General features: G+C 30.4%; 1 protein-coding gene and 1 non-coding gene across 3 annotated transcripts in view; one reads left to right on the top strand and one right to left on the bottom strand.

Moving 5' to 3' along the window:
- The window catches only part of LOC119829435 (ras-related protein Rab-32), a 37,080-nt gene extending 19,824 nt beyond the window's left edge, over positions 1-17,256 (bottom strand). The window contains exon 1 of one of the 2 annotated variants that reach the window (XM_038351929.1): positions 17,124-17,256. In XM_038351929.1, coding sequence (XP_038207857.1) covers positions 17,124-17,126 — 3 coding nt within the window. In that variant the 5' untranslated portion in view covers positions 17,127-17,256. Of the gene's footprint in view, positions 1-12,401; positions 12,666-17,123 lie in introns of those variants that run through there. The other variant, XM_038351926.1, reaches the window with a different exon arrangement.
- On the top strand, positions 14,410-14,482 carry Trnaf-gaa. Its single transcript has one exon. It is a non-coding gene; the product is annotated as a tRNA-Phe (tRNA).
- Positions 17,257-17,522: the final 266 nt, after the last annotated feature.

Genomic DNA, 17,522 nt, shown 5'->3' with positions numbered 1-17,522 from the left:
ATATACACAATTTTTTAAGTTAAACTGGTTAACATAGTATTCGCTTTGGTGGCGATTACATATTTTTTAATAATAAAAAAATATGAGTATATACTTTAAGTCAAAGAACTTAACGTTTAAAGTTTAATTATAATTTATCAATAACTTATTATCACCAACTCTAGCTATAATTGCTATAATAGAATAACTTAAATAGTATAATCACGTGTTTATATGCATAATACACTTCAAACGCACTGTATCAAATTTATAATCCACGCCCCAAAACTCCGCTAAGCGGAAGCCCGCGAAGTGATCAAATTTTCGCGCCTGATTAGTTTTATTCACGAAAATCCAAACTAAATGGACTTCCTTGCTTGTTGACCTATGATTATCAGTTGATGAACCATTCTCGGTTACGTTAGTGGCACTTGTGGGGCATCCAGCGAAGCAGAAACCATACAAACTGTGTAGATTTGATATCGACCCCGCTGCATGTACAAGTGCTGCCTTCGATATTAGACAATTGTTTCACACGTTCATACGTCGAAAATTAAGTCATTATAGAGACCATTTTTCGTATTTTTTTGTCCACGTAATTCACCTATTAAAATATGTTGACGTTGATTTTTTTTTCTGAACTCACAAACAATATCACCCTCTTTAAACAATTATATGCCATTAACCAAAAAAAGTTATTATTATATTGAAATAGAAAAAAATGCAAAACTCAAACTCAAGCTTATTATTTATGAATCTCTAAAAACTTCCACCGAATGAAAAATTCGCTCGTAAACCGCTATTTCAACTAAACTAAAACAGAATTTAAAGCAGCCTCTTTGATACTTCAAATAAACAAATTAAAGCTGATTTCCAATCTATGATCAATTTTATATCAGCAAAAATAATTGTAAAAAAAAGCATCCAGAAAATAACCACATGAAACCAGAATCGAACCTGCGACTTACCAGAAGACTGATCGGTTACCTTCTCCGACGACCGCACTAAGCCTTTGAGCTAATTAAAAAAGATTACTTGATTTCATTACAAAGGATTATTAATTATTTAAAGAAAATACTGAAGAAACGACTGACAGTTAAATATATTATATGCAAATACACGCAAATACAAAAAAATGTTTTTCTTTTTTTAATTAAATTTAACACTAAATTTGGGGAGAGAATAGATGTGTATCTAACTAGTATTCTTTTAGGTTTTAAAAAAATAAATAAAATGTAATTATCGAATAAAACAAAACTACATCTAAATAAACTCTTCATAAATTTTTGAAAGATATGGTCATTTAAAATTAAAAATAAATCAATTAATATTACTAATTGACACAATACAATATTGAATAAGCATATTTATCTTCTCGTATATTCACACGATCCAATACGGTCATGGTCACGGTCAGGAATTAATTAATAGTTTTCTTATAAATTGATACATAAATAACACAAATTTTCACAGTTATATGGACAACTTAACCACAAATTAACAAAAAAAATGTTTATTTCTATTCATATTTGTCTTTAATATTATCATAATCCGTTACATATCGTTTTGATTGAGTTACAAAACTAGATTACGCTTTTTTATTTATTTAAAGCACCCGCCATTGTAAATAAATAGTACTCACTACGGAAATTTTGATAATTTAAACAAACTTTTAAAAGCATATATGATCGGTCACATTAAATTTTATTTAAATATGTAACCGAAATCAAAAAATAGGAGTTCTCAATTTGACTGTATTTTTTCGTGTTTTTTACCTTATAACTTTACTAGCGAGACTTTAACTGCTCTGACTAGCTTTTACTTTTACGTCTAGACTTTTGATCTTGATGATTCTCTTTATATTCAAAAGCTATCCAATTCCGACAATTTGAACGCGGTTTAAGTAAAAATAATAATTTCAAAAAAATTCAAATACTAATGAAAACCTCGTTCAAACAAACTCGACTGGTTAAAAAATATGTAAAGGAAATCATGATGTATTTAGTAGTTATAATTTTTCACGGCTCAAATAAATCTTGAATTCGAAAATATTTAAAAGACGTATTTATTCAATATATATTTCATAAAATAGGACGTCTATTTATTGCTTCTCAGTAAAAGATTTTTTGAATTATTTCCCTAGTACAAAGTGCAGATTTTTTAAACACGATTATTTTATTAATATTATCTGATATTGATATATCGGAAGGTCGATTAAAATTCTAAAACGATTACAACATATGCATTTACTGTAAAGTAATATAGCTACGTAGTAGACATTCCAAAACTTTATTAATGACCCTGTGACCAAAACACACGTTCATAAACCAGAATTAACTATTACGGGTTATAATATAATATTGTGCAATAACAACCTAGCATTAGAATACAAACGATCACCTACATAAGAAAATCTATGTATCATATAAAATTTATATTTCTATCGTCCGATTTATAAATTAGATATTAATCCAAAATCTACAGATTATAACTGACAGTTCGTTGTACATTGCTTCTTTATTTAAAAATTTAAAAACAAGAAGCGAACAAAGGTGTCAATGTTATTCGTGTATGTTTAATCCACAGATTACGGATAAGAATTCGATATTGAAACCCAGCGTTAGTTCTAACCGATGACCGACATACGTTTATGTTAGAGGCCATTTATAAATTGTCACACATTCACCGAAATGTGACATTGTGTGACAAGGCTCGGGGGGATATGTAATAAAATTCGAAATTTGAAATTTACCAACTCGACATAAATTTGTTTCTATTATTATAACAAAATTTAATGTTTGTGACGTCACATCATGGGGGAGGAGGTTCTAAAAATGTGACAATCTGTGTCAAGGAGGGATGATGATGATGGGAGGATGGGTCAAAATAACTTAAAATTACAAATAGATTTAAAATATTACTTATATTACTACTCTTTTTCCTAATCCGTATTTAAGTTGTAAATAGATCTATTTGAATATAATGTGTAGTTGTTTAGTTTTCTAAATATATAATTGCTACGGTTTGATGAATCGTTGCTGAAACAAATATTATGAAATCTAAACGGCATACTTATATGTTTTTTTTTTCGATATTAAAATACATTAATGCGATAAAATAATATCTATATTATGTTCTATTAATTAATTCAGTGACGTAATATTTGAAAGTTACATCACATTTAGACATAATATAACCCAGAAAAGTTGAACGGAAACTGCTTTGGACACCTAAAATAAAAACAAAATAATATCCATATAATGTTCTTCTCTAAATTTATACATTTCGTGAATGAACAAATAATTTCTTTTAGCAGGTGATGTACTAACGGAACTTAAATATTTTAGCTACTATTACATAGTATATATACATGAAAATGAAAATTGTTCATTTCATATATACCTACGTACAATGTATATAAACAAAAAATATTTTCACAAAAATATTTTTTTTAAAAATAGATGGAACCTGCTAGTAAGTATGTATAGAAGAAAACTTCCTTAGAAGAGACCCGCTTCTCTAAGGAAATTCCTTTTAGTTACAACTAAAGCAGTACAAATACGTGTTTATGTGTTTTGTGTGTAAATGTAACATTACACAAAAAGGTTATGCAAGTTTGTGCGAAGGATTAAAGACAAGGCAGGTGTCAATTAAAATGATTGTGTGAAACCCAATGTACTAAGGGCGTTAGGGGGGCTCGGACTAGGGCTCCGTAGCAAAACGTTAAAACGGGATACTTTTGTCTAACTGAGACTTCGCTGTTCGTCTGTTCGTCTGTCCGTCCGTATGTCACCAGGCTGTATCTCATGAACTGTGATAGTTAGATACATAGTTGATATTATCATATATGATGTATTTCTGTATAAATACTTAAAAAGAAGTACAAAGCTCAAAGGAATAAACCAGATATCTAATGATAAAAAAGTTTTCAAAATTGGTTTAGTTTTTTTTTTTGAGTTTAACCATTACAAGTTTATTGAAGCTACAGGTATATATGTACCACAGGCGAAGCCGGGGCGAACAGCTAGTTTCAAATAAAAAGTTTGTGTAAAATATAATAGTTGAATAAAACAATTAAATTTAAACGGTTTGTCAGTATGTACTCAAATACAATGTAAAGATATCATGATACGTATTAGGAAAAAATAACAAGAGAGTAATAACTTTTTTCTCAATTGATTCCCTGATAATGTCATTCTACGGTTTCTTCCTTTCACAATAATCCTATCCTACTAATATTATAAATGCGAAAGTTTGTAAGGATGTGTGTATGTTTGTTACTCTTTCACGCAAAAACTACAGAACCGATTGCAATGAAATTTGATACGTAGACAGCTGGACAACTGGAATAACATATAGGCCACTTTTTATCTCGATATTCTTACGGGATACGGATTTATGCGGGTGAAACCGCGGGGCGAACCTGGTTTTTATATAATTTATTAAAAATTAAACTAAAAGTTTAAATGACGAATACTGTTACGTAATAGAGAATAATAATAATAACTCATTAGCGTTATTATAAATGCCTTTAATTTAAACGTATTAAGCTAATGTTGTGTCACGAATAATTATCAAATTTTATCGATCACTTAATGAATTTGTAAAGTGGATCATATTAAAATGCAAATCGAATCCAAAATATATTTAATTTACTAGCAATTGATAAAACTTTATCTAAAATTTTCAAAACAATTATCTGTACTAATAATATAAAGCTGAAGAGTTTAGTTTAACCGCGCTAATCTCAGGAACTACTGGACAGATTTCAGTAATTCTTTCGTCAACCGGACGACCAACTTTCTTGCTGCTACAAGCTTAGCAAAGCTTATATTTCCCGAACACATAAGTATCGCGAGTCCGACACACATGACGATTTTATTTAATTCTATGTGACCAAATTTATATTAACACCGAACTAGCGAAGATGCCACGATTGAAAAGCAGGAAGTATCAATATCCGCTCATTAAGGTTCGTTTAAGAATCTATTTCGGCTACTTCTATCCACATGTAAAGAATGTACTTATCTACCAGACATTCATAAGGACACACATATAAATAAAAATTCTCATTTATTGTATAAAAGTTAATCACAAACACATCGCTGTTACAATTTCATAATATGTTGTAAGAGAATGATATATCTAAAGTCGATCGAATTGGCAAGCAAATTAGTGAAATTTTAATTTCTAGTATTTAAAATGTTTGCTTTTTCTATATATTAAATAGATTCTATATTTCTATATTTTTTTTGGTAAACCTATTTCAAGGATATCAAACATATTATAATTGATACAAAATGCATGTTTTATACCTACGAAGTACAAATGGGCATAGCTTGATAGCACTTGACATCTTGCAGAATGCGTTATAAGATCTGTTTAGCTCATCGTTTAGATAGAGAGACAAAAAAAGTGACAAAAAGTCTATCAGGGACATTATAACATGCGATGCCATTTTGAGTTTAAAATATAAATTCACAAAAGCAAAGAATATACTATCTTTTAAATCAAACGATTACTTTAATCGATGTTTACGTTTCTATCCGGTTGGATAACGTCTTATCTTTATTCCATAATATAATATAATGTCAGCCTATTTGACTATCACTGCTGAATCTCTCTCTCTCTCTGAATCGATTTTAATAAAATTCGTCATGGAAATAACTAAATTCGGATATTAAATATGAGCTAAGTGAGATCTTGATTAAAAAATAATTCATAATACAGTGAAGCAAGATACTATCTCATACATTGGATTAGGGGAAATAAATTTGTGAATGAAGAATTATAAGCGCACGATGGCGTGTCGTTTATGGAAGTGAAGTCACGGGCGCATAGCTAGTTAGTAAATAAAAGATAAGAGTTATGGTACACAGTCGAGAATGTCGCAAGAAGGCACGTATCTATTTAAATAAATATTAACGTCCTAAGAATTTCAATTTGCCTAATTTACCAAATGACACATTTAATTACTTTGAGCACTAATGTTGAATTAATTTTATTATTATGAAGGTTCTATTTGAATAATTTAAGAGATATTTATATTACAAGGGCTGAATACCGGTCATAAAAAATGTAATAGACCATTCATATAGAAAAACAACTTCGTTTTGACTTGAAGGACAGTAATTAACATAATTAAATTATTTCGATTGCATCTTCTGCGTATTATGTATGTACATTAATTGTTAGAGATTGGATCAATAGTCAATACAATCAACTTTCAATGTATCAAACTAAATAATTGCTGTTATATTTCTATGAATTTTCGTGTAAGGCGAAAGAACTTTATTGTATCAATTCATCGAAGAGTCGAGTTACGGAAGTATGTAACATACTATGTACAATGTACATTTGAAGGTGAGGAAGAAGGAAAATTGTTTATTTGGCGATATTTAGGATAATTTATGTGAGGGAGTGATACTTTAGTAGAGGATTTTAAGCGTTAAATGACGAAATCAAAAATGTTCTCAAAGTACGGTTCCTATTTCAGAATTAGGATCGCATTATATCGTTAAGTGACGCCAACAAGTCTATTCGATTTAATGTTAATATAATAAAAAATTCATTCATTTCTAAATACATATATAACTGTTTTCTACCTACTTATTATAAAAAGCAAAACATATGTATTGGATAGTGATGTGGAAGTCCACCCTTTGGTACGAATTGGGCCAGCTCGCACTAAGGAAGGTATCACACCCCACGAAATACGTTTATTGCTTTTTAAATTGTAATTTTGTGGAGTCAAATAAATGTTTCTTTCTTTCTTTTCTTTCTTTCAAATACCGGCGTAAAATAGTCGCATGCAGATGCTACTGGATTTCATACGGTGAGCGGGGCAGTCGGAGGCCTGTTTCCTTTTCCTCACCCTTCCTAGTAAATTTCATATTTCATATCGTCAATCCTTTCCTTATTACCCTCATTTTATTACCCCTTAAAAGAGGGCAGCGCATTCGCAGTGGCACTACCTTTGCGACTGTTCATGGGCGGTGGTGATCGAATACACATCAGGCGAACCACCAATTGCGTTGTCCGCTATAATATAAAATAAGGTTAAATACATTTTATAATCATGAATATTTTTAATTATAATATACATAAAAATGTATGTTCACACTAGTCTAGTTACCCATCCAGAAAATAATCTAATTGTTATCGAATAATGATATTAATTGACTTACTGTCAAGCGTCCATTGACCTGAGCTTCGAAGGCCTCCTCTGCTATCATGGCGCTACATCCAATTTTGCAAATAATCACAATCCTATTATTTCACACATTTACGTGATATTTGCTTTCACATCTAATTAACGTTAATACTAAATCAATTTGTGTGAAATGTAATTATTTATTTCGTATCACTAACGTTTCATGAAACGCAGCGCAATATGTAGTTTACTATAACAGAAACACATACAGGTCCAAAACAAAAAGGCTTTTTAAACACAGTAATATATTAATTTCAATCGATATTTCAGTAAAAACGATAAATAATATGAATTATATTCAAAGCACTTTGGTAACTAAACATTTCGTTGGCTCACACTTATCATAATTTTTTGTAAATCTGATAAAGAATAGTGTGTCTCTGTTGCTCTTATATAAAAGTACAGCTGTCTCTATCGAGTATGATATGAATAATATTATTGTGTCCAAAAAAACTGTCTCATTGAGAAAATTGCCGTCTGAAAACTGTTATTATACCGTTGAGATGTTATTTCTTCCGTTTTAAATATTTGCCTGGGTACAATTTGATGGTAAAATGTATTGACCGCTTATGTCAGCTCCGCAAGCCTACATTCAATACCTCTTTTGCTATAAAAAGATTATCGACATCACTGGTAGATACAGCCCAGATCGTAAGAAGGGATCAAATTACAATAATTTTCCATCAAACACAAAAAAAATTAAACCAATCAAATGTATACCCACGGAGTTATCAAGTTACAAAAATATGCACTCGAATTGAGATCCTCCTACTTTTTTGAAAAAAAACTCATTTTCAATAAAAAATAGTAAACAAACAAACAAACAAAAAAAAAAGAAACATCATAGGCCATGTCTTTAAATTCTAGCCGTAAATTCGATTAGATTTAGATATATTTTTTGGTATATATCTGTAAATTGTATATGTATTATTAAAATTTCAAATATTCATATAACAAACAAACAACATATTTATTGCGTATTAAAACATCAAATTTTTCCCTTAAAGCGATAGCGAGGATTAGTTATTATCATAAGCAGGAGGTACGTAATAAAACTTTTATCAGTGTGTTTAGAAGCTAATAAGTTTCAGAATTATTTGTGCTTCATAGATTAGTTTATGGTTACATTGTGACTAACCGCATATAATATATTAGCTAGATATTAGCTAGATAAACACTAGCCTTCCGTCCGCGGCTCCGCTCGCTTAGTCAAAGGAAAACATTCACAGTCACGGGGTTTTAAATGCATTGCTCCCGTTCATAGTAGTCTCCAGCCGCATAGTATGTCTGTGTATCCGTCTTTTCTTCGTGTCTATAGCAACAACCGAATCGGATGAAATTTGGTACAAAAATAGTTAAAGACACTAGGTACAGGACGAAGGAGAAGGAGAGGAGTTTTTATCCCGGGAGTAGCACGGAAACGGTAACTAGGCGGAAAAAACCTCGGACTATTTTTTCTTTTGACGGAAAGCAAGTCAACTGTATGTCATAGACAATATAATGAAATAAATAATGAATGTCAAGTGTCATTTGACTACTACGGCTAAAGTACTAATAACCTATTGAGAAGTGGGATTATAACACGATTAAAGCCATTGATGGATGGGATTATGGGATAGAAGGTGGGATTAAGGGTATAGGTATCTGGTTCACGCTCAACAAGTTTCAAATAGCCTTTTATAGCTTCAATTTTTTTCAATAGAATGACGGGTCCGGTGCGTGTCGGGCCTCGCGCGGTAGGCTGTGGGATTCCGTGGGATTTCTCGAAATAAGGCTACCATAAAACAAACGCCTAGCGCCATCTATCGACTTTTCTACGAAGTTTTTCGAAGTTTTCGAATAAAATACTCTACGACGGTCCTCTATTACCCGTAAACAAAAAAGTTAGTTAATGGGATACATACATACATATTGTACGGATACTAAGCTCAGATCTATCTATACATATGATAAAATAGTAATCAAATCATTTCTGCGCATTAAATATCTTTGTGAAGGGTCGCTATGCAATATGGGTGTTTAATAGACGATGTTTTATTATTTTTTTCCGTTTGTATATACCAATAACGTACATAAACATTGAACAGATTTTAACAAAATCTTCCATAGCGATAGACCTATATTAGGTTTAACTTATAGGATACATTTTATTGGAATTTTTTTTTAGGAGTGGCTATACCATAGGATTAATGAAGCTGTCATCTGATAACTAAAGAAGATTTTTGTTAAAATAAACAATTGACGAGATTACGCATCCAGTCCTAAACGCATCACATACCTATAACATATTATTAAGGAATCAGAATGATTGCCCATATAGGAGCATGATCTTGAGTCATTTAAAGAAGTGTTTAGATAAATTTTTTTTATCGTATCTCATCTCTATACTCTCAAATTAGTACATAACCAGAAGTATATTATGCGTATTTCTGTTTTTTAAGTGGATCAATTAAATTTAGGCATTGTTTTGAATTTAAATGCGTTGTTTATAATAAATAAAAGCACACATTTAAATTCAAAATCAAACATCTATTTATTCAATAAGACTTGTACTAGAAGCACTTTTGAATCGTCATCTTATGCCAAGTAGTCATTATGTAGTCCCCTTGAGATGTGTTTGTGTGACAATGACAAACTTCTTATGCATATTTATATAAAAATCGGGTAAAGTGTTGTGTAAGATTATATACCTATTACTTCGTTTAATATAAATGATAATGCGTACACGTCTATTGATATTGATGCAAGAAAGGATATCAACAATCGTTTAAGTCGTTAAATTGTTTTTGAAGCAATTATTACCCAATGAAAAAAAAACTTCTAGAACAATAAACAGCTTGTGTTCCTTCGTTCAGTGAGTATATAATTATATAATGATTAAATAATAGCCTAGGTTAAGAAAATAATTACATACTGGTCATTAAATAGGTGATTAACAAATCCTTTGTTTCTTTACTAAATGGCTCAAAATAGAGATTTTTAGAATTCATAAAGATGAGCTTCTAGATAAATTGCTAAATAAAATTTTTCAATTGAACATTGCACGTAATACGTGATCTTCGCAGGGGTAGGACTGATCTACGGGATCAGGGGTAACATGGGACTCCGTAACCGGGTTTTTGAGGTTTAAACACCCCCTCTTCTCTCTCTGCTCTTAAAATTATGTCGAAATAAAGAGGAATCATTCTTATATTTTATTTATAAACATGAGGGTAATTTTATACATTCAGTTTCGATTACAGCTGATTGCATCTTTGTTAAATTTGGTACAGGTAGATTATTACTATATATTACGGACAGATGAATGCCTTCTATAACACAGGTTCACCTCCTCCTATAAAATCCACACACACAAATCCATTGCCTAGTTTAGGAGACATAATTCAAAATATCGCAGATAAATGTACCTAATATGTTAGCTCCAGCTAGTATCACTACATAGTATTAAACAAAGTCGCTTTCTCTGTCCCTATGTCCCTTTGTATGCTTAAATCTTTAAAACTACGTAACGGATTTTGATGGGGATTTTTTTAACTGATTCAAGAGGGAGGTTTATATGTACAAAACATCTATTAAACTACTCTAAATTAACGCGTACGAAGCCGCAGGCAAAAGCTAGTATGTATATAAAAATGTGTTGCCACGCGTAATACTCGAGAACGACTCGACGGCCTCGGCTAATTTTTTTCAACGTTTTTTGTTAAGTTAGTAGGAAAGTTCTTATGGAAAGAAGAACGTAACATGGGTGGAACCGGAAAGTTAAAAGTAGCCTTTAGCTATAGTATTTATTTATCTGTGCTTTTATTAATTTTCTGATTTACAACATTGTTATTGATTTATTAATTATTCTTCATTGCACACTTTCAAAATATAAAACAGAGATAAACTTAACAAAAACAAATGGCGGCCTTATGGCTAAAAATCTCTACCAGGCAACAGTTATTGATGTGCTATTCAATAAATATATCGTGGGTTTAAACAAACAAACTATTTAGCTTCATATTATTTAAGTATAGTATGGTTATTTTCAGCAGTTTTGATTCATCAAGCTCCAAGTACTTAATCCAAAGAGTGAAATAAAAATAACAACGAGGTTAATAATTCATCAGTGAGCTAGTAGATGTTTTTTCGCTTTTGGAGTATCTAGAAATATCTTTATAATCTCATAATATCTAAATTCGAGTATGTAAATCTAAACCAGACACCATACGAATTAATTTTATTGGATTTCACTATTCTCAACGAGAAGTTATCTTATACGAATTTAAATAATACATTTAGATAAGGAGTCAAAACATGGTTTTAAACATGTTTTAAGAAGGAAATATGTTTTAAGATAATCTATTTACCTACTATGTTACTTCACCGACTAGGTTTTCGCTAAAACTTTCATTTATCGTGGTTTTAAGAACAATAGTAACTAAATTTTTTGTAGTTTTGTATATAATATTATATCTAAAGTATGGAAATCATGGAAGTCGAGCACGCTTCCATCCTCCTTCCAAAGAAGGTACCACACCTAAGGCGGTCAACCGTCCCTGACTGAGGGACCGTCCCGAAATACTGGGTACAATCCGGCTTTGAAACAATTAGTAAAATTGATAACATACAATATATTATTTATCCTAGAAGCTACCTCATACACCACTTACCTTTAATAAAACTGAAAACCACAACGTTATATCATTATTCAGTTATGTTTTCCAGTTGCATGTAGTATGAAGAATTAAATGGAACACAATATGTCACTATGTAAAATTGACAGAACAAAATATTTCAATTACGTAATTAATTGAAGAATTTATAAAATATTTCTTGTTTATTTATCATTCTTACATGCAGCGAGTTATACTTTATAATATTTGGTAATGATAAATTTAGGACATCGAATTGTTCATTGGCCTATGCTGCAACGATATTTCATAATTTGTTTTTAATAATCAAGAATTTGGAAATAACGTTAGTTTTTGTAGATACTTATAAAAACGAAGCCAGTTAGTCGTAGTACATATACCTATCGTTAGAGATGGCCAATTGTCACAAATTAAATGGAATACACGTCAGAGTGTAAATATTTATGTACGTATAAAATTATTTATTATGTACGATTCTAATGATGTGTACCCAATCTACCGAAATACTAAAAATGACAGAAATACATGCTTATAAATTGATAAATTTATAGAATACAAGGCAAAACAACACCTACCTGTGACGATCGTTTCCCATTACGATTAGCAGGCATGCTAACTTGAACAACACATAAATTGCACAAATCCACACACAGGTCTAACACACACCTCGATATTTCCCCGAAAACACAATAATCTCGATCCACGTTCAAACGGAACAACTCACAGGCACCAAGTACTTCTTATCTTAACGCCAAGACGATATTTGCCCTCACGTATTGATAATGGCCAAGAATAAATCACAAAACGTAATTAATTTTATGATCTTTCACTTCCACAAGCAGCCGAGCCGCAAACAATACTATTTTTCAACCAAACTATTCGCCTCCGATTTCGCATTTATTATTAAAACAATGCAATATCTTCATTATTATTATAAGGCCGTTGACCGATTCAATGACTTGATAGATTATTTATTTATCTACTTACGTACATGATAGTGTTTTAAGAATTAAACTTTATGTGTGGCTTATTAACGATTTATGTATCTTTTATACTACAGTCTATAACATTTTTGAAAAGGTTAAATTTTTCATAGAAAAGATTTTTCAATTACGTTAAATTAGTATCATGTAGGGTTTTTTAAATTTCCAAAAAGATAATTTACTGCATTTTCACGTATTTTTAATAGGGCCCAGTAACCGAGTTTAGAGTAAGGAAGTTGGAATCTATAAAGCGATAACGACAAAGCGCTATATAGTATGCAATAAATTTAACCCTTCAAATATGATTAATAATTCTGTTATGAATTATGCATAACTGGTTCATGTGTACAACAATACAAAAGGCCAGAATATTCGCGTTTAAATGTTGATATATTCTAAAACAATGTACTATGTACATTGTTATAGTGGGAACTTCATACAAATATTTCGATATTTTAAAATTATTATAAATATATAACTACCTAAGTTTACAAAGCAACAGCTATTTTCTAGATAGAGATCTTCCAGAATCTGATTGTTATGTATTAAAAGATGTTCCTAATACAACATATTAAGATCTATTTTTTATTAGGACACAATATATAAAATTCCCGTATCTTAACGTTAGTTACCAAACTCCTCCGAAACGGCTGGACCGATTCTTATGAAATTTTGTGTTCATATTGGGAATGTCTGAGAATCGCTTCATCGTCATCGCCAACATCTATTCTTCGTACCCCTAAATGATAAGAGTACAGCAAAGTTTAGAAATTAAAAATCAAACACAAGAAAATACTAAGGCAAGGTTTGCTGGGTCAGCTAGTAATATATTATATGAAGATTCAAATCACAAATAAAGTTAAATTGGACGAATGTATTTATAAGAATAATTCAGATTAACTTTGTAACAACCAAGGTCACGACCACAAACGCCACAAATCTTATTAAAACATCAACCTTTAATTAATTTATTTCTAAACAAATCGTGCGTCTGCTTACATAAATACTTGTATTTAAAGACTAGGTCTTCCATGCTATATGCTAAGAATGGTAAAGCAGTAAATAGCCTTCTATTCAATCTATAAATAATATTAACACTAGATAGGACACTAAGTGCCTAAGAAGCCAATCAATTAATCTTTCACAACGCCCACAGGCATCGTAATTTTCCACATTTTCTATAGATAAACAACAAAGTAGACATGTCATGGTCATACTTCAGTAAACAATTTGATGTTATGATTAATATTTATGGAATTTTCTTTACAATTACATTAAACGTAAAAAATTATTTTGAATATTGAAAATTCATGGATGCCGTACGTATACATATATATTTTTTTTTTGTTAACAACGATGTGTTTAAAATAATTATCTAAAAATTATTCGGTTAAGTACCATAGCTACGCGAAAGTGGAGCCGCAGTTAAGTATCGCCGAAAAACAGATTAAGCCTCTTCTTTCGTAACTACTTACCTGTTTGTAGTGTAGATAATTTATTTTATTATTATCAAATCCCAAGTTTTTAAAAACACTATTTAATTTGTGTGTATTTTATTAAAATTTTGTTTATATTACTTTATTTCGACTCATCATCCATCGCCGAAATAGCTCAGTTGGGAGAGCGTTAGACTGAAGATCTAAAGGTCCCTGGTTCGATCCCGGGTTTCGGCAACCCTCTTTTTATAATTTTATTATTATTAATCGACCGCAAATCTCGTCTCCCATTCCAATATAAAAGTTTTCGCAGTTAATTTAGAGTTGGGGTTTAAAATTAATTTTAAAGTGAAATATTTACTTTATTTTATGGTTTTAATAAAAATCGTATATGAAATTAGTATGACAAGAATCTGTTATTTAAACACTATATTATTTAATTAAAAAATATGTTTATATCAAATACTAGATCAGCCTACGAGAGCATTAGCATTGTAAGTTTGTAACATTGTCTCCGAAATGCACTTGAGTCTGCATTGTTAGTTGATTGCACTAATCGTTTCAATTAGTCCTTACTCTGTTATCTCGTTATTATTGTTCCTCAAAAGGTGTAAGTAGTTGCAAACCTTTCCTTTCAAATTCCCTTTTCTTTTAAGACGCTTAAATTAGCTTCACCTGTATGTTTGTAACCGACTTCTTTAGACTCGATTTTGACCCACCGTAATCGGACAGATTTAAATCACTTTATACACTTATCATGGATCGGTGACAATACAATAATTGAAACATGAGTTTATCTTATTACCCCGATTATGATCGCCAGAATTAAATAATTTCCTTACGTACCTATGCAATTGAGGAAATTTAGCTGATTCTACCACAGACAACATAATAATGTACGGTTCTATCCATTATGCATGCTTTTTTGGTATTTTTTTACTATATTTATTGTTTATATATGTAATAACTAGATAAGTTTTCGCTAGTACGTTTAAATTCCGCGTTATTCGTGGATATTTCGGCAAACGACTAACAACGTTGAAATCGTTTCAGTTTCAAATAATCCTTAACTAACGATATATAATAAAGTCTTAGATATATTGTGATTCGATGTGGAGCACTACGTTCTTTAATTGTATTACAATTTAAACGTCAACTAATCAGCTTATTATGTCATTCTGCGATTTAAAAGAATAAAGAGTTTGAAAAACAAATAAAGTAAAACGGAATTAAGAACTTTTGTCGTTTATGGCTTGAATATAAAGGCTATAAAAATTAAATGTTTTCGATTTGTAAATACTTCGTTGCTAACTATAATATATCTATTGAGCAAAATATATATTGTACTATATTAATAGACTTTGTTTACAATTAACACACCTATTTCCTACAAATAAGTAAGTAAAATTGCATGCATATACACAGATGCATCCGAGTCCTAACCGTACTCTTACCGGTTATATAACAGTATCCCCGAAAAGTATATACATAACATGATTAACAGAATACACAGGTTGATACTTGTACTATTAAAATTGGGTCAAGAAATGATTTAAAAGTTAATTTGCACCCTTTTTTTCGTATGTTGGAATTACTTAACGTAAAATGCATGGAACAATAGAAATAATTATGATGAAAAAAATTTAAAAAAATGTGATTTAGATGATTAAGATGGCAAGCATATGTAATTCATTATAAGCAATTGTCATTTAGTCTTACCAGTGTTATTAATGAAATCAGTATTTCTTCTTAAATGTCAACTATTAAATTACATACATATTGTATTGATACATATTGTATTGATTGTAATTCTAACTTTAATTAATAAATTAATTGAATACTATTCAACTAAAAATTATATGCCTATTTTATGTAGGTCATTCACGGTCTAAACCCAATTACACAAGGTATTATGTTACTATGCTCAAGGATTTCACTCAGGACATAACTTTGTATAATATAATAATTTAATACTTTCACAAATACCTAAAAGTATTTTATTATATGTGCTTTGTTAAACAAAATCTGTTTTATCGAAGTATATAAGTACACAACGTAATCAATATATGAATCTAAATATTTTATTTTTGAGGTTTTCGCTACATCTTGCGGTTGTAATATTGTAATCTATAAGTAACCTTATCTGGCAGATTTCTAGATTTATCTCTTAATCTTAAATGCAGTCTTGTTTAACCCGTACCTATTTTAAATAAATAAATGTCAAATATTGCCACTGGTGTGACGAGTTTCTTTTAGAAATTAAAAATCTAGATTTAATCGAATCATTTTCTTACAACATTTTAGATGACTTTATTTAATAAGCATTTATAAAGGCATTTACAGAAATATTAAGCTTTTTATGTACACAAATCAATAAAAAAATATACAAAACTCTACCCAATGATAGATGATGTAAAGGACTTCCTTCATATTTAAAATAATCATTTATCATAAGGAAATAATCTCACAAACGCCAAGATAATCCATCTAATCTTTCGATAACTAATCATATCAGCTGTTATCACCACGACACACTTATCTCTACCTGAATTTGAATACATTATAAACACGCGAAAACCTATATCATTCGATTTAAACGTCATCCGTAAAACAGAAAATAGATGTTATTGTAAATTAAAAATACTTTGAATTGTGAAGACCTTAAATAAAATATATAAAAAAGACATATACTTCACCGTACTTCTATACATAAACACATTTATTGCACACAAATTGCATACATTTATTGCTTTTAGATCGTAACCTAAAAACGCATACACCGTATCTTAAACGAAAAGTGAATAATTAAAACTTGAAAATAGCACTACACACAAAGCGCCATCTAGTAAGTGCAGTTAGTATTAAAATTGCGACTCACCATTTTCGAATTTAGAATTTAATGGGCTGAAAATTTGTTTACTATTTCCACGGTAATGCGTTCTGACGTCGACATGTCTTCGAAGGCCGCGCTAGCACTGCGGTTCGCGCGCAGCCGACCGACTTATTGTGCTGTACGCCGCGACCTGATAAGGTTGTGTGCACAGACGCCATGCAGTTCAGAAAAAATAACATCCGGCTATAAATTTGGATGTATTATCTGTCTTGCTTTTTTATTTATATTCGATAACCAATAATAGATATGTTAGAATAGCTATACTTGTCAATGTCATGCAAAGTCACAAAAATAACTGTTTTGAGAACGTTTAAATCGTCATGTTTGTGAAATAAAATATTTTTGTTTGGTTTTCTATTGAACTTGATAATATATATATATATA

The sequence above is a fragment of the Zerene cesonia genome, chromosome 10 (genome assembly GCF_012273895.1).
Source record: "Zerene cesonia ecotype Mississippi chromosome 10, Zerene_cesonia_1.1, whole genome shotgun sequence".
In the NCBI taxonomy this organism is placed as follows: domain Eukaryota; kingdom Metazoa; phylum Arthropoda; class Insecta; order Lepidoptera; family Pieridae; genus Zerene; species Zerene cesonia.
This window is presented reverse-complemented; position numbering and strand designations above follow the sequence as displayed.